The sequence below is a fragment of the Paramisgurnus dabryanus genome, chromosome 22 (genome assembly GCF_030506205.2).
Source record: "Paramisgurnus dabryanus chromosome 22, PD_genome_1.1, whole genome shotgun sequence".
Classification (NCBI taxonomy): Eukaryota; Metazoa; Chordata; class Actinopteri; order Cypriniformes; family Cobitidae; genus Paramisgurnus; species Paramisgurnus dabryanus.
The window spans coordinates 29,519,772-29,543,441 of NC_133358.1; the positions used below are offsets into that span (position 1 = coordinate 29,519,772).

At 34.9% G+C, this 23,670-nt stretch overlaps 3 protein-coding genes across 4 annotated transcripts; 2 read left to right on the plus strand and 1 right to left on the minus strand.

Moving 5' to 3' along the window:
- Positions 1 to 529: 529 nt before the first annotated feature.
- On the minus strand, positions 530 to 3,176 carry tsr3 (TSR3 ribosome maturation factor). The gene is made up of 6 exons (XM_065258747.2): positions 2,672 to 3,176; positions 2,356 to 2,563; positions 2,010 to 2,203; positions 1,688 to 1,855; positions 1,118 to 1,172; positions 530 to 988 (listed from the first exon to the last, which is right to left on the minus strand). Exons 1-6 carry the CDS (start codon positions 2,790 to 2,792, stop codon positions 868 to 870), a joined length of 867 nt encoding a protein of 288 aa, XP_065114819.1. The 5' UTR covers positions 2,793 to 3,176; the 3' UTR covers positions 530 to 867.
- A 186-nt stretch (positions 3,177 to 3,362) lies between these two features.
- gnptg (N-acetylglucosamine-1-phosphate transferase subunit gamma) lies at positions 3,363 to 6,765 on the plus strand. Its single transcript, XM_065258749.2, has 10 exons — positions 3,363 to 3,614; positions 3,797 to 3,851; positions 3,943 to 4,065; positions 4,327 to 4,410; positions 4,520 to 4,613; positions 5,729 to 5,843; positions 5,921 to 6,003; positions 6,085 to 6,210; positions 6,300 to 6,381; positions 6,516 to 6,765. Exons 1-10 carry the CDS (start codon positions 3,566 to 3,568, stop codon positions 6,605 to 6,607), a joined length of 903 nt encoding a protein of 300 aa, XP_065114821.1. The 5' UTR covers positions 3,363 to 3,565; the 3' UTR covers positions 6,608 to 6,765.
- A 4,962-nt stretch (positions 6,766 to 11,727) lies between these two features.
- sbk1 (SH3 domain binding kinase 1) lies at positions 11,728 to 23,465 on the plus strand. Of its 2 annotated transcripts, none has more exons than XM_065258750.1 (4): positions 11,728 to 11,850; positions 13,954 to 14,138; positions 14,315 to 14,517; positions 19,309 to 23,465. In XM_065258750.1, the coding sequence occupies exons 1-4, from the start codon at positions 11,747 to 11,749 to the stop codon at positions 20,080 to 20,082; spliced, it is 1,266 nt and encodes a 421-aa protein (XP_065114822.1). In that variant the 5' UTR covers positions 11,728 to 11,746; the 3' UTR covers positions 20,083 to 23,465. The 2 variants fall into 2 exon arrangements, with proteins under 2 accessions (XP_065114822.1, XP_065114824.1); XM_065258752.2 differs by lacking the exon at positions 11,728 to 11,850 and adding an exon at positions 11,923 to 12,269.
- Positions 23,466 to 23,670: the final 205 nt, after the last annotated feature.

Sequence of the window (23,670 nt, forward strand, 5' to 3'; positions counted from 1 at the left end):
CATTTATTTATAACAGTATTATAGACTGTTATTTTTCTGATGTCTGGACTATCATCAAGGGTTAAGTAAAAAATAAACCGATAGTTCATATTGGTAATAAGTTCTCTTAGAATTCTCTTAGAATTTATTTAGAATGTTACATCCATTATGCTGGAATTGCTCATATTCGATTTGTTTAGATTAAAGTACAGTGATTATATGTATACTATATTTATCATCTGATACCATCTTTGCACCAAATAACTCCAAAATTGTGTAAAGTGTATACCTCTCATCAAGATTTATATTTAGTTTAGATCAAATAACAGTGGTACAAGATCACTTAATTATAGTAAATTCTGGCCATTTGTTCTCTTAAACTGAAGTCATATTTTTTCTGTTGAATACTCTGAACAAGCATTATGCCTGTTGAGCCCAATTTTCACAGGCAGACACTTTGTTAGATGAGGCTTTTTTAATTACACATGCAGATTTAAAAATGGTTTGTAAACAAAGCCCTGGGCACAAACTGACACCTTGCCAACTAAACTCAAACATAATATAAATATTTATTTTGACCTTTAATTATGTGTAGAAAGAACAGTTAATATTTATTTTGCTTTTAAAATATAATAACAGTGCAAAAACATCCTTTTCATACAAAGAGTTTATTTTTTTACACCATATTAAAAATGTTTTTCTGAAATTATGACTTGATTCGTTTTTCTTTTAGTTTCATACATATTTTCTTTTTTTACATTTGCAAACATTCATAAAATAGAAGTTTGCCTTTGTCACACAGAGGTCAATGTCTGAGTGCTAACTGAATCAGATTACTGAATCAGTGACATCACGCTTTCTCTGATCGTTCATTATAAGGTTAGAAATTCAAGACTCCTGATCACTTCCATCTTCATCGTCTGCTTCTTTACTCTTCTTGTCTTCCTCCTCCTCTTCATCATCATCATCATCTTCCTCTGATGTCTCATCACTGTCACACTCCTCAGCTCTGAGTGTACACACAAACACACACAGAAATAACTTTTATTTTAAACTAGGCCAGCTTCTCAGGTCATTCGTTTTTACAGATGTTAAAGTGATTAAAACATAAATTCACAGAATTTAAAATGAATCTTACTGGACTGGTCTGTTGAGGTTAACAAAGTCTCTGCCTGAATCCACATCAAAGGGATCTAAAACACACAAAATTAATATTTGTAAGGCGATTTTATTTTAAAGACAGCTGCAGTGATGACATATTTTTGTGTAGGCAAAACCCCTAAAACAAATTTAATGGATTTTTGGTTAAAGTCTTAAATAAGATCTGTGGTAGACACAAGATACTCCGACAAAACACACAGGTATTACCACCAACTCATGAGGAAAGTTGAAAGAGTTGTTAAAAGCTTGGTGTTGACAAGTCAAGAGACCGTGGTGTAGTTCACCTATAGCCTTAGGTTAGCTTTCATTTTCTAGTCAATGCATTTAGATTTCAAAACTGATAAAGTTGTGTTCATATGTGAAAATTATCTTGTGTATCATAACCTGTTGTTGATCACAGAGCTTATTTTTTTGTGATAATCCAAAAGCTTATGGAAAAATGTCATTGACTTTTGGTTGAACTTAACTATAAGGTTGGCCTACAAAAATACATCATCCTAACAGCTGTCTATTTTAAGCACATCTGACCTGTCCTGTTGGGTCATACCTATATCTTCTTCCTGTGGGGTGGAGGTCAGAAACTCTTTCTCCACAGCCAGCAGCTCCTCTTCTGATTGGCTGGAAGCATAACCCTCTAAAAGAGTCTTATTCAACTCCAGAAATCCCAAACCCCATTTGAACTTCCTTAGCAGAAGCACAGCAAGGTCACGAAATCCTGATGTTCAATCACATAAACACACACACACAGACTCATCAGTATCCACACTTTGTTATAGACTGGGCCCTCTGGGACACGTGTCCATGTATCAGCTTTACAGGGTGGCAATATTGACTGACTTGTATTTGGAGACATACAAAATCCTGCTTACCCACAATGCAGAAGGTGGCAGCATATGCCTCAACACAGGACAGCTTGCAAGGTTTACCATAGTTTACAGGATTTGCTGCAACCAAGTAAGGTAAAAGCCTGGGATGTGAACCAATCATTTTGCTGAAGGGTGTGTCTTCAAGACGTGCCCATGAACAGTCAATCACGGCTAGTCCACACTGAGCCACAATCTCCCTGAAGAATATCAAAAATGTTATATATGTGATGCATTTTTGTACTATGAGGGTATTTATGGCCTTAAGCGTGATACATCTCTGAGGTTGCTGTCTGTGGGTTGTGTTATCATTTTATATGATAGGATAGATAGGATAAAGAGTCTGACACACCTGTCTGCAGGTGTAACGTATTTGGTACCCATTGGGCTCAGTATTAGGCCATTGAAGCGTTGGTTGAGTCGCAGGCAGCGCACAAACCCCTTTCTTGCCAGCTTACGCCCCGTACAGCGTTTAGGGTCACAGTGACCCAGTTCCCACATGGCCAGTGGACAGGGCAATTTTACACCTCCAGCAGCCCCTGATTCTGCATCCTCACTGGCTGGAAATACACAAACCCACATGTCAAACAAACTTGATCACAATTGAATGCATAACAATTTCACTAATATAGTTGCAAATAAATCTGGACAGACAGAACACAACAAACCATGCAGAACTTCATGCATCTCCTCTGTAAAAGTCTCTAGAGATTTTCCCTTCATCCTGTGTCTCGTGTCTTTGCCCTTATGAACCGGTCGATCTCCTTTACATTGTTTTTTCCGCCCCATGTCTAAATTCCACCTTAATTTTGTTTAGAGGAATTATGCTAACGTTTCATAAGTACGTATTCGCCTGTTTTCAGTGCCTGTATTATAAACCAACCGACCACTTTGTTGTACTTAACATGTTGTATTTACTTCGCGATTTACATCATACGTTTAAAGTTTTATGTGCTTTCTAGATCAAATCTAAGATTTATTCTGCAACGCACGTTCTTCCATGTGAGGCTAAAACACAGTGACGTAATAAAAACATGGCTGAAAACTAAACACAAAATAAATGTATATGCTTATATTATATAACTATTTTTACTGTCACGATTAAATATTATATCATAAAGAATATTTCTAGCTATACGTTTTAAAGTTAAATAACAGACAGTCGAATGATTCATAAAATAACGACGGAAGAAGACTTTTATTTTAGAAAAATTACATCCCGGAAATAGCCATAATATTTTTTTGTTTACTGTCATCGCCGCGTTTCCTACATGCGCCAAAGTTTCTGTACGTTTTCCTTTGTGTTTCATTTAATCAACAAATATATATGTATAAGTAGATTGAATATAAATGTATCTATTCAATATTTTTATAAGACAGTTTTGTTTATTGCGAGAACATTGACATTTTATCATCATCCGGTACGTCAAACATAAAATCTTTATTAGCTGTGCACTTCCTATCATCTGTACGGTCACATGAACAGCATAACGAAGAAATACAAAGCAATGTAGTTTTTAGTTTTTGAACCTCGATTTAAAGAGTTTTAGTGTGTTGAAGAGATGGAGTGTGGATCTTTAAAATGTTGCATGGTGTGTTTGACAGCGTTGGGTAAGTGTACCTGACTGGGTCATGTTTTATTGTATTATTAAAGTTCATGAATGCTGTTGTGTGTTATGCTGTTTTGCACACTGAACAGAGTTTTAATTTGCTTATTGTTTTCTTTGGATATATATATATATATATATATATATATATATTAGTATTAAATATGGTGTTTTTAAATGTTTTAGTGGTTGTCACATCGGGAGGGAAGATGAAGATAGTGGAGGAGCCAAATACATTTGGGTGAGTTTTCCAACAAACCGTGTTTTGAAAAACCAAATACCAGATGACAGCAGTTCTTTCTGTTTCTACTCTGCTCCTTTCTGCTTTTTAGGCTAAATAATCAGTTTGTGGCTCAGGGTAATCGACTTCAGGCAAGAGTTAACCCTTCTCCTGTGTCTGGACCACAACATCTGCACAGACTTGCAGGAAGATGCTACAACCTCATTGAAGCCACGTCAGTAGGACATCTGACACTATATTTCAACAATGTTTGAATGCAGAGAATTCAAAGCGCTCCGTTCATACGGTCGCTTGTCAATGGTGTCATGTCTTTGTTATCCATATTGTGCCTTTAAAACATTAACAAAAGCGTATTTATGTAAATCAGGTTATTACACACGCACACTTTAAATAGTATAGTTTGCCTTTTATGGTATTGGGTTTGGATTTTACACTTTTTAAAATCTTCAAATAAGAGTCTTTATTTCTTTTACAGGTATAAATATGTGTTCTGCCCATTTCATAATGTAACCCAACATGAGCAGAGTTTCAGATGGAACGCATACAGCGGTATACTTGGGTAATGATCATTTAACAAAACATGTCTCTTGAAAAGATTATGAATCTTTTCTATTTAACATACAGTAGCTCTTTAGTATTCAAAATGATTGTGTCCGGTGTGTCTGCAGTATTTGGCAGGAATGGGAGATTCAGAATAACACGTTTACCGGCATGTGGATGCGAGAGGGAGATGCATGCGGAAACAAAAACAGACAGACCAAGGTACAATAAGCCTTCATACTGTATGTGTTCATATACAGACACAATTTCAAAGAAATAGTTGATGAAAATTCTACAAAATAAAACAACATGCAACGTATTGTATCATGATACATTGTATCATGACCCATGTATCGTGATACGTATCGTATCGGGAGGCCCTTGCCAATACCCAGCCCTATATTTTATACACTCTTTATGTATACACAATTTCATATACACCAACAACCAATTGTCGGTGTATGTGACTTTCTTCTTTCAGTCAAACACAGTCAGAGTTATAATGGCATTGGATAGTGCCCCATATTTAAAGCTTCAAAAAGCACTCAATCTATCAAAAATGTATCCATATAGTTATTAAATGTTTTCTGAGGTGAAGCGATGGGTTTCTGTAACAATGGGCCTACAAAACTCACCACTTGGGGCACTATCCAATGCTATTATAAAGCTGAAAAGAGCCAGGATATTATTTAATATAACTACCACTACGTTAGGCTAAAAGAAGAAAGTCATACACTGCAAAAAAAAATGATTTTCAAGAAAATATTTCTTATTATTTTTGTCTTGTTTTCAGTTAACATATCTAAAAATTCTTAAATTAAGATACTTTTTCTTAATGAGCAAAACGACCCAAGAAAATAAGTCTAGTTTTTAGACCAAAAATATGAAATTTAAGGGATTTTGTGCCTAAAACAAGCAAAAAAAATCTGCTAATGGGGTAAGAAAAAAATTCTTGAACATTTTTCTTAAACGCTTAATTCAAGAAAAATTTGCTTAGCTTACCTCATTGGAAGATTTTTTTGCTTGTTTTATGCACAAATTCACTTACATTTTATATTTTTGGTCTAAAAACGAGACTTATTTTCTTGGGTCGTTTTGCTCATCAAGAAAAAGCTTCTTAATTTAAGAATTTAAATACTAAGAATGTTTTTCTTGAAAATAATTTTTTTGCGGTGTACATCTAGGATGGCTTGAGGGTGAGTAAAATATGGGCTCATTTTCTTTTTTGGGGTGAACTATTCCTTAAAGTAGACTATAGTAGATTGCATGTATAGTTAATGCATCATCTGTATGTATAATCTTGCTGTGAACAATCAACTCATTTTTTGACATTGTAGGTGCTGATGGTCTGTGGTGGAAGCAGTAAACTAGTGAGTGTTTCTGAACCGCAGACGTGCATTTACTTGGTTACATTTGAAACTCCACTAGTGTGTCACTCTCACTCTCTTTTAGGTGGGTAATATAGCCTATTTTATATTATATCGCAGTGTACTTAGGACAGTTTTTTAAGTCTGGTTGTGTGTTTGTAGTTTATCCGGTATTGACTGAGAGGTTGCAGAAGGAGTGGGATGAGATCGAGCAAGCTCGATATGACGAACTGATCACAGAACAGGTGACGGTACACACACAGCTGTCATCATTACACTGCACAATGCACCTAAGGCAATACTAACAGGTGTGTGTGTGTGTTTAGGGTTATAATAAACTGCTAAAGGAGCTGTTTGAAGAGGCCGGTCTTCTGAAAAAAGCTCAACAGCAGCAGAAACCAGAGGAGAGCATCACATCTCTCACACATCACAACCTGGAGGAGTGCACACAGGTCAGAAATACCCATGCACCATGATCTGTGTGTGTGTTTGGCTTTAGCAAACAGTACATATTTTGTTTATTCTGTGTTTATTTGAACAGGACTTTGAAAAACAACGAGCTGAAATTGAACGACTACGCACACTTCTCACACAACATAACATCTCCTATGAGACAACCACAGGTGAGACACAAACCCACTCTCTGCTCACAATACTGGGAAGCTTGAACATTATGTCCTGTGAGAACATTATGTAACACTTATAAACAAAACAGTACACTAGTCCTGATGGAAAATAGTACTCGCTTCTCTTTCAGAAAGGACACAGGACCGGAGCAGTCCGAACCGCTCACAGGTCCAGAACCAGTACCTTCGCGGTGATGCTGGCTTCATCGCTGACCTGAACTGAAATGTCATGCGGTATTTCAGCAAACCAGATTCCCAGGAATCAAATCGAACTAAACATAGAATCAGGAAAATACTGTGAGATTATGGAATTTAATGTTTTTAAGTTGATTCAGTCCAAATCGACAATGTTTTGTGACAAATAAAGGTTTTATGACAGGACAGTGTGTAAATTATCTATATGATATTTTGGGCTGACAGTAAATTATCTATATGATATTTTGGGCTAAAACTTCACATACCCATTCTGGGGACACAAAAGACTTATCTGATATCCTAAAAAAGTCTTGTGAAATGTCCACTTTAAAACCAATCATTTGTCTTTCTGAACCACCAGATGGCAGCATCCTAAATGCATTTTTCTCTATTTACTTCTTTCGGTTTTGAATAAATAAGCCATTATTTAAGCCAGTGTCCATTACCACTTGCTGTGGACGTCCAGCGACAACCATCAGATCAGATTAGACCCTTAAAGGAATAGTTCACCTAAAAACTAAAACTTTGTCATTATTTACTCACCCTCATGTCTTTCTTTGTTCTTCAGAATACAAATAGAAAAAAGATTTGTTTGGGGTTTTTCTGGTTATTGACTGCCTCGGTCACCATCCACTCCCATAGTAAACCTTTCGAGCTTTGAAATGACCCTAACAACGGCTCAGACACCGAATGTGCACTGAAATAGAGACAGATCAATTTATATTTTACTGTTTTTCACAGTTTTGTGTGCCTTTGAGACACTAAAAAAATACGGCATGAGTGCAGTTACTTGTTTAACATTTTGGGTCCTTTTTAAGATTGAAGAGGTGGTTGCCATCCACTCCCATAGTATCTAATAAAACACAAATAATCTGCGTTTGGGTTCTGAAGAACAAAGAAATACACTGAGTAAACAATTACATTGTTTTTGGATGAACTATCCCTTTAAGAAGTCACTGAAGCATAGGGAGCAGTGTCCCCCTCGACACTTAATAAGTTGTAATAACTGAGAATGTTCGGTCTGCCGAGACACCAAACAGCTTGTTAGAAGCAAAACTGAGCAGAGGAATCCTGTAATACAGAGACGGTCTAGACCACCGGCTAGCGATGTGTGTGTGATGCTTTTCTATGCTAAATTTGTCTCTGTGGTGATGGGGCATTGTGGTGGTTGCCAGGGTAAAGGTGTTTGCTGGGTGTTCTTAGCGTGTTGCCATGCAGTTAATAGATTAGGATGTTCTAGGTGGTTGCTATGGTTCCTTCAATAAGTCTAAAACTGGAGATATAAATCTGATTACTTGGAAAAATAAACACAGCACTTCTGAATAAGACAGAAATTTGATGAATCACTCATGTCCTCTCCAATAGTTATCTCCAATAACATGATCAGTCAAGTCACATTTATTTATTAAGCACTTTTGTCAATGATTCATTGCTTATAAGCAGCTTTAAATACAGAAAAATATTATAGTAAAAACACTGTAAAAAATGACTTTCTTATTTAGTATTTTTTGACTTGTTTTCAGTACAAATATATAAAAATTCTTAAATCAAGAGGCATTTTCTTGATGAGCAAAATTACCTAAGAAAATAAATCTAGTTTTAGACATAAAAATATAAAATTTAAGTGATTTTGTGGTTAAAACAAGCAAAATTATTTGCCAATGGGGTAAGAATTTTTTCTAGATTTTTTTCTTGATTTAAGATTTTAAATCAAGTTTTTAAATGCCCCATTGGCATATTTTTAGGCACAAATTCACTTTATATTTTTGGTCTAAAAACTAAATTTATTTTCTTAGGTCATTTTGCTGATCGAGAGAATGCTTCTTAATATTTGAACTGAAAACAAAACAAAAATACTAAGTAAGAAAGTAATTTTTGCCGTGAATAAATAGCAGGCACCGTTAAACTAGACATGCACTGCAAAAAATGATTTTCAAGAAAAAAAATTAGTTTTTTTGTCTTGTTTTCATTAAAAATATCTAAAAATCCTCAAATTAAGATGCTTTATCTTTATGCGCAAAATGACCCAAGAAAATAAGTCTAGTTTTTAGACCAAAAATATAAAATTTTAGTGATTTTCTGCATAAAACAAGCAAAAAAATCTGCCAATGGGGGGGTAAGCTAATTTTTCTTACATTTTTCTTGAATTCTTTTTGCTTGTTGTTTATGCACAAAATCACTTAAATTTGATATTTTTGCTCTAAAAACTAGAATTATTTTCTTGGGTCGTTTTGGTCATTATCTTAATTTAAGAATTGTTTTATATTTTTACTGAAAACAAGACAAAAATACTATTTTTTGCAGTGTGCATTTGCATCTTACATGAAGATGGCCCTTAAAATAAGAAAAACATTTATATAAGCGCAAGAGTTTGACATTACATAAGGAATTTTCAATAATAACATGATAAAGGATATAGAAATGAAATCAACATTATTAAGTGCTCCCCAGCACCACCCCCCTAGACTATAACAGTGACTCTTTTAAGAATGTAGCCGGATGTACAAGAAATGTTTCATAAAAATGGACAAAACCATAAGCTAAAGTCAGCTGTCTCCTGTTAAGATGTGGCCGATGCTGATTATTTGAAGGAACGGCAGCATTGGATATCATAGAAAATTCTTTTGAAAGCATAACAACTATTTCAAGTCTCATAGGATGTGCACAACTACAGATGGGGCATTTGTGATCTGTGAGAGAGAAAGAGTGACCTTATTTCAAAACTCAAGAGAGACAATTCCTGCCTGCTGGGCATCCGCTTTCAATGACGCACTGAAAGGGTGCAACGGGTTTGAGATATTTATATCACTGTTTTATACTTAAGATCATCAGTCATTTAAGAATTGCAGATGACTCATGAAAGTCATTGAATGCTGTTCCTGTAGCTCCGCTGGTTGTGTTAACCATTGCAAAGGGTTGGGTTTGATTTCCATGCAACACGCATACTGATCAAATGTATGCCTTAAAGGGATAGTTCACTAAAAAATGAAAATGATATAAATTTCTTCATCTTGCTGAACACAAAGAAAGATATTTTGAGCAATGTTTGTAACCAACTGGTTTTTGAGCACTATTGACTTTCAACTATGGAAACCAATGGTGCATCTGTTTGCTGCTTGATTACAAATATTTTCCTTTGTGTTCAGCAAGCAAAGAAATTTGTAACAACTTGAGGGTGATACATTGGTTATTCATTTTGTTAAATGCACCATAAGACACTTTAGATGAAAGCATCTGCCGAATGCATGAATGTAAATGTTGTTTTACCAGTTTTGATGTAAATAAGAGAAAATGTGCAAAAAAGATAAAAAGGTGTGAGTGTTGAAGCTGCCATCCTTTGCTCAAGGTTTTGTGGCAGCCATGATGGATGTGATCTTCAGATGCTGTCACTCAAACCTCGGGTGGGTAATTACGTCTCGGTCTAATTATATCAAAACAAAAACCAGTGATGACATTCAACGTGAAATCCGTGAAGTTCACATTCAAACGCTGTTTGTTTGATGTACAGAGGCTGTAAATTGTGGTGGAGGACGCCCAGGAGATCAAGAAGGTAACAGTACGAACAATTATTGACAATTGCTCAGCGAGCGACTACTGAGCGGTATTTTACAGCATTACGGGAGATGTTGACTGAAGGCTGTTCCCAAAGGTGAACAACTTAATCATGCTGCCTGACTCTCTTAAGATTTTTTAAGACATCATCATACCCAAATCCCACAATGCATTGCAGTACTCTGAGTGCAAAACGAATCAAAGTAGGACGTGTTGATAAAAGCGTTTCTAGATGCTTTGTATTGTTAGGCTTGGGTAGGTGTCTTATTGGTGCACGTGTTGAATATGTTTCAGATTGGTCGCGATGCTGCTTATGTACTGTATAGGCAGTCGGCTGTGATGTTGGGCACTCTCGTTCTCGCCAGGAAAGGCAATTGAGGGCTTCTCAAATAATCAGCGAATCACAAAAATCCTCATTCATAGAGCCATTGATGAGCTCAGCTGAGTGTGGAAGAGGTTTTTCGCTTTTCAGCAACACTGCCACAAATGCAAATGCCATTTCTGAACAATATACAGAATCTGGCATATATGCATATGGCCTATTCCTTCAGTTGTTTGATAAAGATTAATTCAGCCATTCCTGTTCCCTGCTCTTAACATTATATTGTGTTAAGATTAGTAAAATAATAAATATTTTCATAGCCAAATTAAATATCTAAAATATATAAAAGATATACCTGTATAAAGTGAAAAAAGGACAAAACTGTTCAACCAGTACAGCAACCCATACAAAAAAAATTTATTTAGCCAAAAATATGCTAAATACATTCTGTAGAACGTAAAGCTTACTTAAATATATTTTTGAATTTGAAATATTTTTAGTTTTAACCTTCACATATTAGCGTATACACCCACCTAAAGAATTATTAGGAACACCTGTTTAATTTCTCATTAATGCAATGGTGTAATGTTGTGGGGGATGTTTCTGACCATGTCCATCCCTTTATGACCACCATGTCCTCTGATGGCTACTTTCAGCAGGATTATGCACAATGTCACAAAGCTTGAATCATTTTTAATTGGTTTCTTGAACATGACAATGAGTTCACTGTACTAAAATGGCCCCACAGTCACCAGATCTCAACCCAATAGAGCATCTTTGGGATGTGGTGGAACGGGAGCTTCGTGCCCTGGATGTGCATCCCACAAATCTCCATCAACTGCAAGATGCTATCCTATCAATATGGGCCAACATTTCTAAAGAATGCTTTCAGCATCTTGTTGAATCAATGCCACGTAGAATTAAGGCAGTTCTGAAGGGAAACACAGTATTAGTATGGTGTTCCTAATAATCCTTTAGGTGAGTGTATAATTATAAAATTATAAGTATATTTTTGCAGTTGAAAAAAAATTACATTTGAATCTTTCCAAACCTGTTATGTTTGCAGGTTTGTAAAAAGGTTTCCTTCCAATGCAACCTGAATACAAATGCTTTAATATGCTCATCCGGAGATTCACCAAGCATAACATGTCAAGACTCGCGTGTGGTGTGAATTAAACTCCAGAGCAACCCAAACACTGCGCGCGCGCGCATGCTCGCGCGCACTCTTTTATTGTCCTTCTCTGAACCTGCATAAATTATGGGATGCACTTGGCACTGGGTCTCTGCCATCACATGAATGAGAGAATGGCTTTGGATGAGCGGGACCCTGGATACTGCGAGACAGATACGTCGGGCATCATCATCATATCAACATCCAGCAGCGGAAACGCAACGAAGTAGGTCATTCTCTCTCTCTCTCTCTCTCTCTCTCTCTCTCTCTCTCTCCCGCGCGCGCGCGCGCACATACACACAAACACACATTGTTCATCACAGACTCTGGCCGCGCGCACTGAGCACAGCATCTTTCCGGAGCGCACAAGGAACCAGAAAGGGAAACCACAAAAGGACCTTTTATTCAGGATGTTAAAGAAAAGCTGAGGATTTAGAGCAATGCTGAGTGTGTTTTGTTTAAGAGAGCATTGATTCAGCCATCTCCAGTGACCCGAGTGTTTATTTAAGTCATTGTTTGTTTATTATAAAGATGTCTAGTAGATAAGAAATGAATTCATCATAGCCTGATTATCAGAGAGCAGAAATCTGGACGCAGCGTTTGGATGCAGGAACATGAGGACACGAGACAGCAGGGCACCGGCAGGTGAGTTCAGGAGCATCTCTGATGGCTCTTATTCATCACTGTGCCAAATTCAACCCTGACATCTGGATTGATTTCTTTGGTTTAAATATGCTGACCAAAAGAGACTTCTTATTCAGTTCTTAATGTTTGCATAATTAATTTATGCAAATTTCATTGTTTGCATATAAAGCATAAAAAGTGTTGCACTAAAAAGGAAAACTGCTGAAGAAATTGTAGGTAAATAAATCCATTTACATCTTAAATTGATATTATGCATTTGTCAGATGTTTACATCCAAAGTGTGAACAGTACAACGATTGAACCCATGACCTTTGCATTGATAATGCAATTCTCTACCAGCTGTGATACAGGAACACTGACAACACTGCAAAAATTACTTTTAATTTTTGTTTTCAGCAAAAATATCTATAAATTCTTAAATTAGGATGTATTTTCCTGATAAGCAAAATGACATAGGAAAACAATTCTATTTAGACAAAATATATAAACTTTAAGTGAATTTGTGCTTAAAACAAGCAGAAATTGATTTTCTTGAAATAAGTGTTTTTGAGGAAAAAAATCTTATTCCATTGGCAGATTTTTTTGCTTGTTTTAAGCACAAATTCGCTATATTCACAATATTTTGTGTATAAAATCTATGTGATTTTGTGCATAAAACAAGCAAAAAAAATTTCTTGAATTTAGTGTTTAAGAAAAATGTTCAAGATTTTTTTGCTTACCCCATTGGCAGATTTTTTTAGCTGGTTTTATGCACAAAATCACTTAAATTTGATATTTTTGGTCTTAAAGCTAGACTTATTTTCTTGGGTTGTTTTGCTCATCCAGAAAAAGCATCTTAATTTAAGAATTTTTATATATTTATACTGAAAACAAGACTTCTAAAATACTAAGAATTGTTTTTCTTGAAAATAATTTTTTGCAGTGTATGTTCAGTTTGTGTGCAATATTGATCTAGATATTGGCTACATGGTGTTCAAATTGGAAATTTTGAAGATATTTTACAATGGAAATCTAGGGTCAAAGGTCATTTTCAGATCTTGTTAAGAACTAAGGGTCGGTGAGGAAGAGATTATTTTAGGTTGTCATTGAATTCTGAATAAACAATAACACATCTACACACTGATGCATCTACAGTATGTGACGTAAAACAATCAGATATTAAATGCACAGTTTAAATAATTCGTTTTAATTGGTTCACGGTAAGTAGGGACAGGGAGAAAGACTGATGATACAATGTAAAACTACATGGTATCAAGCAAAAGCAGTCAATGACCTCTAGAGGAAATGGAGCACTTTCTTATTTATTTCTCAGTCAGGGGCTAAACTGGAGCTTCGGCACCCACAGCTTTCAGGACGGTCTCCTAAACACAAACATTTAAATCTGAGACAGCCACTGTTGTTGCTGTTCTCTACATAACACGGTTGGTTAGATGAGGGTCTTGTTTCTCAATGATGCCCTGCACGCTGTCACTACGCATGATGCTGATAACTTGACGCCTCATTCTAGGTCAGTGGTTTGTTCCCGTGAGCTTTCTTAGACATCAGGAGCTTGTGTCCTTACTAAAATATTTCTAAAGGTTGAATGCTGAGAACATCACCAACATGAAGCATAGCAGAGTAATGCGAGAAAAGGAGAACATGCACATGTGTTTGTCACATTATTGTTTATTTGCACGTCTTTCAGTGCCCAGGTTGGGGTCCTCCCAGCGGGGCGAGGCAGCAGTGTGGGCGGGGCCCCTGTCGAGGACATGCAGGCGCTGTCAATCACTTCTCTGTCCGCCTCCGAGGTCGAGCAAGAATTCGAGCTGATTGGTCCTCTGGGCAAGGGCACCTATGGCAAAGTCGACCTGGTTTTGCATCGGAAACAGGGTGAGATTGCATGAATCTGATGTAAAGTTTGCAGGTTCAAACCTCAATAAGTGTGATTGATAAATTTCCACCATTGTGTCCTCAGGCAAGTCAGACAAATTCTTTGAAAAGCGAAATAATTGACATGTTTGTATGAATTGAAGGTGTCTTATCATAGTTTATCGTGTGTGTTTCAGGCACTAAACTGGCTCTGAAGTATGTGAATAAGAACAAAACAAAACTGCGCAGTTTTCTGCGTGAATACAGTCTGACGGCTGCTCTGAGCTGCAGTCCATTTATCATCAAAGTGTTGAATGTTCTGTTCGAGACAGAAGAGAGTTATGTGTTTGGTCAGGAGTATGCACCTGCGGGAGACCTGTTTGATATCATCCCACCTCAGGTATGATGTCATCAACATTACAAATATCTAAACATTCACTCATGTGACCTCACAACTAGTACTTTGGCATAGGAATATGAACAAATTAATATATTTCTTACAAATATATAAATAAATTAATAAATTCATACGAAATTTGTGAAAAATACTTAGATATTTTTGAAATTATATGAGAATATCAAAACTGTAAAATGTGTTTAAAGCTTACCTTTCCATAAGCTTATAAAAATTTGGTAAGATTTCATAAGAAATATATTTAATATATATAATTTTTTAATACATAAAGTAACCTGCAGTTTATGTTTCAGACAGAGATGGCGATAGAGAGGCAAAATTACAGATTGTAGCTTTAATGATTTTTTTTCTTGTCTGGATTAAGTGCAAATTAAAGATGTACATTCAAATATCTGTCAACCAAAGTCAACTGCAAGTTGCTTATAATCTTATATACTTATATATATACTATAAGTTTGAGTAAGTGGTCTTCTCAGGTCCAAAGAAATGTACCCTAAATGACCCGAATCACTTTTTACCCAAACCCAAGGTGCATAAATAAAATTTTTTTAAAGAAAGACCCAACCCGAGAAAAACATGAGAAAATTAGACTTGAGTCCGACCAAGTGGCAATTTTTCCCCAACTGGACCTGAATGTAAACAGCACTGACGTGTGCGCATTCTGCAGCTCCGCAGGCACCAGTCAGACAGAAAGAAACCCCAGTGGCCCCGCAACCAATTTGGCCCGCTGCTCCATTTATTTTCATTTGTTATCTGACGACAACCCCAAGGTAACCACTAAATTGTGCATTTAAAATTTATTGACAGGTCTGGCTCAATGAAAATGAATTTACTGCCAGCCATATTATGTTGCAAGCCTCTGAAAAGGATTTGATGCACACACGCAAGATAGTTTGGGTCATCTCGGGTCCATTTGGCAAAACACACTTGTTTTAAATTACCAGAGACCCGGTGCCGCTAATATTATACCTGACCCGTGTCCGAGGCACATGTAAAACTTTTAGAACTGAACCCAGTTGGGTCACTGCAAAAAATTACTTTCTTACTTAGTATTTTTGTCTTATTTTTAGGGAAATTAAAATTAAGATGCACTGCAAAAAATTATTTTCAGGAAAAAAAATTCTTAGTATTTTTGTCTTGTTTTCAGTAAAAATATCTATAAATTCTTGGGGTAAGCAAAAAAATCTTGAAAATTTTTCTTAAACACTATATTCAAGAAAAATGGAAGAAAATTCAAGAAAAATTCAAGAAAAATTCTTACCCCATTGGCAGATTTTTTTGCTTGTTTTATGCACAATATCACTTACATTTGATATTTTTAGTCTATAAACTAGACTTATTTTCTGTGTTGATGAGCCAAATGAACTAGGAAAATAAGTCTAGTTTTTAGTAGGGGTGTCCTCGACTAAGGATTTACATATTCGAATCAGAATTTTCGAATCTTTCCATAGTCGACCGATAGTCGAATCATCTATGTTTGTGTGCATGGGTTGGGAGGGGGCCAGACCAGGTACAAATTGGTAACTTTTATTTTCTTTCACAAGCAGCACACATAAACAACTGTCTGATAAAGTGACCAAAACTGTCTTTCAAGTAATAAACGAAGACAAAACTGACAATGCATTTATATATTTATATATATATTTTTTAAGGTAAAATGTAAGGCAACATTTGTTTAATTATTCCTCATAACATTTTAAAGCCACGATCTACAGAACATCACACAAAAATAGATTTTTAACTAAACCTAAAAAAATAACAAAGGTGATCCTGCCTTGGAAACTCCGGCTTGTTTTTATTTAATTTGGAGAAAGCGCGTCAAAGCAGTCATGACAAAAAAAACCCGACAAACGAGAAATGACAAATAATTTGTGATTGTGACTGTAAATGATAAAAACTAATCTTTATATACAATTCATTAAACTTTAATTTATAACAAGAAAAACACTGAAATTAATGATTTTATAGACACTACGCGTTATTATTTAGCACAGAAATACCTGCTTGCTTGCTTTGACTTTGATCATCTCTGTATTCACTTTAGATACAGAAAGACCGGATGATATTATTTATTTCAGGAATCTCTTTGCTATCATTTGAAAGTGAACACCGACTGACCATAATATTAAATCACAAGAAAGACATTCGTGTCAGGCAGAAATAGGTTCGGTGCAGATACTAGTTTCCGTTTCATCACCGAAAAAAAAAACGGCTTACCTGTTTTGTAGTTTAACTTTAAGATAGACAATATAACCACTCTGTTTTAAATACATTTTAAAAACTTATACTCGTCGAAAAAACGTTTTTTAATGTTTAGTTTGATGAACTCCTAAATATGAGATGCAGAGCACCCATTCGGCTAAATTACATGCGCAAGCATGGCCAGCACGCAATAGCGCAACATCGATACAAGAAAAGCTATCTAAAATTTACATACTTAAATTAGATCGGAATTTACGTTTATAATAAATACATTTTTTTAATAAAATAAGGTCAGAAGTAGCAAAGTGCAGAACAAATATGCAAAATGCCTCAAGTGCACGGAAACAAAACACAAGCCAAATAGTTAAATCAGATAACCCAAAGTGATTTATAAATAAAATAAAATATAGAAATTATTAAAAGAACGAAAGTCATAGTTTAATTTGCCAGCTTTGTCTTTTAAATGTCGAAACAAAGAGGCAAGGCTTTATTAACATAGAGACCTCTTATGGACGTGAAGCCCGGTCACAGGGGTTGTTGGATTTATTAACGCATTTTAAAAATATTTATTGAAAGCTGCTACTTCACATATTATTTGCAGCATTATCATAATATGCAGAATATTAATATATTGTGAGAAAGCTGTTATATGTGAAATCAGATAATGTGTGCACCCATATACGGCCAAAATTGAATGATCGTCAACACATCTGCGACGATTCGACTATGAGATTGGTAGTCGAATCAGGCTTCTCCTATCGATGCATCGAATCTTCGACTATTCGGGGTCACCCCTAGTTTTTAGACAAAAAATATAAAATTTAAGCAATTAAGATGCACTGCAAAAAATTATTTTCAAGAAAAAAAATTCTTAGTATTTTTGTCTTGTTTTCATTAAAAATATCTAAGAATTCTTGGGGTAAGAAAAAAATCTTAAACATTTTTCTTAAACACTAAATTGAAGAAAAATGGAAGAAAAATGGAAGAAAAATGGAAGAAAAATTGAAGGAAAATTGAAGAAGAATTCAAGAAAAATTCAAGAAAAATTCTTACCCCATTGGCAGATTTCTTTGCTTGTTTTATGCACAATATCACTTAAATTTGATATTTTTAGTCTATAAACTAGACTTATTTTCTGTGTTGATGAGCCAAATGACCTAGGAAAATAAGTCTAGTTTTTAGACAAAAAATATAAAAATTTAAGCAATTAAGATGCACTGCAAAAAAATTATTTTCAAGAAAAAAATTCTTAGTATTTTTGTCTTGTTTTCATTAAAAAATATCTAAAAATTCTTGGGGTAAGAAAAAAATCTTAAACATTTTTCTTAAACACTAAATTCAAGAAAAATGGAAGAAAAATTGAAGAAAAATTGAAGAAAAATTGAAGAAGAATTCAAGAAAAATTCAAGAAAAATTCAAGAAAAATTCTTACCCCATTGGCGGATTTTTTTTTTGCTTGTTTTATGTAAAATATTACTTAAATTTGATATTTTTAGTCTATAAACTAGACTTATTTTCTGTGTTGATGAGCCAAATGACCTAGGAAAATAAGTCTAGTTTTTAGACAAAAAATATAAAAATTTAAGCAATTAAGATGCACTGCAAAAAATTATTTTCAAGAAAAAAAATTCTTAGTATTTTTGTCTTGTTTTCATTAAAAATATCTAAAAATTCTTGGGGTAAGAAAAAAATCTTAAACATTTTTCTTAAACACTAAATTCAAGAAAAATTGAAGAAAAATTGAAGAAAAATTGAAGAAGAATTCAAGAAAAATTCAAGAAAAATTCTTACCCCATTGGCGGATTTTTTTTTTTTGCTTGTTTTATGTAAAATATTACTTAAATTTGATATTTTTAGTCTTTAAACTAGACTTATTTTCTGTGTTGATGAGCCAAATGACCTAGGAAAATAAGTCTAGTTTTTAGACAAAAAATATAAAAATTTAAGCAATTAAGATGCACTGCAAAAAATTATTTTCAAGAAAAAAAATTCTTAGTATTTTTGTCTTGTTTTCATTAAAAATATCTAAAAATTCTTGGGGTAAGAAAAAAATCTTAAACATTTTTCTTAAACACTAAATTCAAGAAAAATGGAAGAAAAATTGAAGAAAAATTGAAGAAAAATTGAAGAAGAATTCAAGAAAAATTCAAGAAAAATTCTTACCCCATTGGCGGATTTTTTTTTTTTTGCTTTTTTTATGTAAAATATTACTTAAATTTGATATTTTTAGTCTATAAACTAGACTTATTTTCTTGGGTAGTTTTGCACATCAAGAAAAAAGCATCTTAATTTAAGAATTTTTAGATATTTTTACTGAAAACAAGACAAAAATACTAAGAACATTTTTTCTTGAAAATCATTTTTTTCAGTGTTGATGAGCCAAATGACCTAGGAAAATAAATCTGCTTTTTAGACAAAAAATATAAAATTTAAGCAATTAAGATGCACTGCAAAAAAAGTATTTTCAAGAAATAAAATTCTTAGCTTGTTGAAGATCTCATTTTATGTTATCAACTCTCATTATCGCCTGACCTCATCCTAACTGTGTCTTTGTGTCTCTCCATTCCATCTCAGTCTGGTTTGCCAGAGGAAATGGTCAAGCGCTGTGTTCAACAGCTGGGTTTGGCTCTGGACTTCATGCATAGCAAGAGTCTCGTCCATCGGGACGTGAAGCCAGAAAACGTTCTCCTCTTCGATCGCGAGTGTCGACGTGTGAAATTGGCTGATTTGGGAATGACACGGCGGACGGGCAGCAGAATAAAGCGGATCAGCGGCACAATCCCCTACACTGCGGCCGAGGTGTGCCAGGCCTCCGTATCGGAGGGCATTATAGTGGCGACGACCCAGGATGTCTGGGCATTTGGAGTTTTGCTGTTTTGCATGCTTACGGGAAACTTTCCTTGGGAGGCTGCGTTGCCTAGCGACGCATTTTTTGCAGAATTCCAGCGTTGGCAGCGAGGGGCGTGTCCACCTGGCGTCGTGCCATCCCAATGGAGGCGCTTTTCTGATGATGCGTTACGCATGTTTGGCCGGCTGTTGGCGTTGGAGCCGGAGCGTCGTTGTGGGGTCAAAGAGGTGTTTTACTTTCTGAAATACGATCTGCTGAATCATCAACGCCGTAGAGCTTCCTGCAGGGCATCTAGGGGAGGTTCCAGCCGTTGCTCCACCCACAGAAATGCAGACCCCTCCCCTCCTTCAGGGACTGCCTGTCTACGGCCCACCCCCCTCAAACGTAGCATCTTGTCTGAGCCGCTTTCTTCACGGGAGGAATCCTCCAAAAGCCCATCACCGAATCGACAAGACAAGAGTAAAGTGATGATGACCACGCCCATTGAAATTTGTGTATGAAGCCAATGGAGTCACAGCTTCTTAAAGCCTATGGGTCTCATGGTGATGACCTAAAGTTTTTTAAAGGAAAAGGTGGCAATATTTCTTCCAATGTCTATTGGGAAAACAGGGTTGCATATGGACAGCAGTGTGATGGGAGAACTATAATAAAACTATGGTTATTTTGGACACTTTGCAGAAGGATCTTTTAATCCTTATGGATTTTCCCCTTTAGAAATTAACCTCATGACAAAATGGATTTCTTCATACAAAATAATTTACCCTCCTGTCATTCCAAACCTGTGTGACTTTCTTTCTTCCATTGAAGACAAGTAGAGAAATATTGCAGAATGCTATTTTCCAGACTGCCAAGGAAAAAAGGACCCTGAAGTCAGAAAGTACTCTGGACAGATGCACTGTTTTTATGGGTCTATTTTGTGGAGCTCAATCATTCTGCAATATTTTCTATTTCGTGTCTTTATAAATTCATTAAGGTTTGAAGTGGCCTGGTGGGAAATTTAATTCGGGATGGAATGTGCGGCTTTCCCACTTTCCAGGTTATTATAAACACTGAACTTTTCTATGATGCGCTGATATCTTATGAACAGAAGCGTTCAATGTACTAAATGAGGGAAAATGTTTCCAACACCATCTTTAAAAAGCAGAGAAACATCAAATGACCTTTAAAACCAGCCTATTACAGAATCATATGTGTGTAGCAAATGAAAATAAGATATATTTTATACAGGATTTTGTTTAGTTTTAGACCAAGCAAAACTAGACGCCACAAAGACTCGGAGAGTCACTGCCTCGTTGTTGAATTTCTAATAGATGGGCGATTTTCTTCAAAGCTTCCTTAGTAATATGTAGTTTTTTAAGAGTAAGTCTCCTTTAGATTACAGGGATTTTAGTATGACTTTATTACTTAGGATTTTTGTCTTGTTTTCAGTACAAATATCAAAATATTCCTAAATCAAGATGTATTTTCTTGATGAGCAAAAAGGTTTTTTTTCCCATTGGCAGATTTTTTTAGCTTGTTTTAAGCACAAATTCACTTAATTTTTATGTTTAATGTCTAAAAACTTTCCTCATCAAGAAAATGCATCTTAATTAACTCTTTCCCCATCATTGATGAGTTATTTTGTCAATTAAGAGAAAATTTTGCAATAACAAAACGTGTTCCTGATGAATTTTTATGTTAATCTGCAATACAAAATTTATGAAAAAAAAATGAAGCCAAAATATGATTTACTAATTTTTTAATTTCTTCACAAAAATGCAATTATTTCAGCTTTTTGCTAATAAAAATTGTATTTTTAAAGAAAAAGAGAAAAAATATAGATTGGATAAAACTTTTTTCCTGTTTGTTTGTTTGTTTATTGTTTGTTTGTAAGCAGAGGGTCTGTTCTTTCATTTGATATATTTGTATGTTTTTATATTTTTAGAAGAAAAATTTCCTGGAAGGCATTTTGTGAAACTTTTGTGAAAATCACCAAAAATGCTTGCGGGCACACTGCAAAACTTGATTTTCAAGAAAAAAATTCATAGTATTTTTGTCTTGTGTCCGGTAAAAATATCTAAAAATTCTTAAATGAAGATGGTTTTTCTTGATGAGCAAAACGACCCAAGAAAATAAGTCTAGTTTTTAGAAAAAAATATCAAATTTAAGTGATTTTGTGCATAAAACAAGCAAAAAATCTTCACTTTTTCTTGAATTTAGTGTTTAAGAAAAATGTTCAAGATTTTTTGCTTACCCCATTGGCATATGTTTTGCTTGTTTTATGCACAAAATCACTTAAATTTGATATTTTTGGTCTAAAGACTAGACTTATTTTCTTGGGTCGTTTTGCTCATCAAGAAAAAGCATCTTCATTTAAGAATTTTTTGATTTTTTTACAGAAAAAGACAAAAATACTAAGAACTTTTTTTTCTTGAAAATCATTTTTTGCAGTGAAACTTTAAAAAAAATGTTTGGTGGCGAATGAGTTAAGGATTTTAGACTGAAAACAAGACAAAATACTAAGTAAAAAAGTCATTTTTTCAGTGTGTGTGTTTGTATTTGTTGTGTTTGAAACACAGCCTTTCTATGAGATCTTTGAAGAAATGCATCAGGAGGTGAGATGTTTTCAGATCTGCTGTTTTGATCCTATAATGACTTAACTGAGATCAGTTTTCTGTGTTCTCATATAATGGGTCAATGAAGCATCGAGGACTTTTCAAGAACATAAGAACATCTGCGCACTAGAACATTGTGACATTGTTTTGTCAGGTATAGTGCTTATTCGTAGCATATTTTATATCAGAACCAACTTGTTTAGTATTAACTTAAAGTGTATGTTTACATAGGATGTGTATTAGATATTGAGTTAGGTGGTAGAGATCTCTTAAAGTCTTTAAATGTTTGAGGATAAATGTGTTGCACAAGTAACTTCCTCAGCATAAATAAACTCTTAAAGACAGACAAAAAGAAATACGCACATGAGCGCTCCAGCTTGGTCTCACGGGAATTCGTGTTTTGGTACGAATTGGCTAATTCATATGATCTGAATCATACACATATTGTTGTTGTGACAACTGAGGTCAGGCACACCTGGATTAATCAGTTTGTCCAATAATGGCAGACAGGAAACAAGGAGTTGGCTGAAGTTCAGGAAGTAGTGCAGCTGGGCATGAAGCCTATTGTGCGGTAGCCAACTGTGAACCGTAAATATGTGGTAAACATGATTACATGCAAGTCAAACCCTCACGTGAGAAGTCACGATCAACTTTAATAAAACAGCGTATGATGAAAATCAATGTCAAAATAAAAATCTACACAATATGTAAGCTGGTTGGATAGCTTTTTTCTGACCATCTGTTGCAAAGATTTATATATGCCCATATAGACGGTATTGTCTCATTATGTATCCTGTTGAGAAATAAATGATATATTTTGGATATATTACAAAAAATTTATACATTTTGGCCATGCCCTACCCCAGCATCATGGGGAGAAAGCAAATTGTACAAAAACATGTGAATGTGGTAGTACAAATGAATACGAATTGGCCATCTCGTAAAAAATGTATGAATTGCTATGAGATTGTGTTGTTGGAGTGCTCTGATGTGCTGTGATGCAAATGAAATTGTTAATATAAGGATGAAAAAATCTGTGATTCGACAGTTTAATGCTGGTAAATTTTCTTCTATGATAGGAATCATTTTTAATGATAGTTTATAATAGTTTATAGTTAAATAAGGTTACAAAGTGCTCTGTTAGGACTTGAAATTTCGATTGGGAGAAACAATAGTTAATGTTTTTATAAATATAAAATAACTGTATATGAAACTGGATGTTATTTAGTTGCTGTAAGAGTTGTAAATTGTTCTGATTGATAAACAGCTCATTAAACTCTTAAAATGCACAGCAAACTGTCTATTCAAGTTTATATGTCATCTTTTCAGATGTTAGAAATGATGCATAACTACAATGATGATCTGAATTCTTAATTCATGAACTGAAAGATCATAAATGTGTGAAGTTTTAACTCATTAGGTGATCTAGATGGATTCAGCTCATGTGGCGGTCATATTAGCAAATGTGCCAAAAAATCCTAATACATGCGTAGC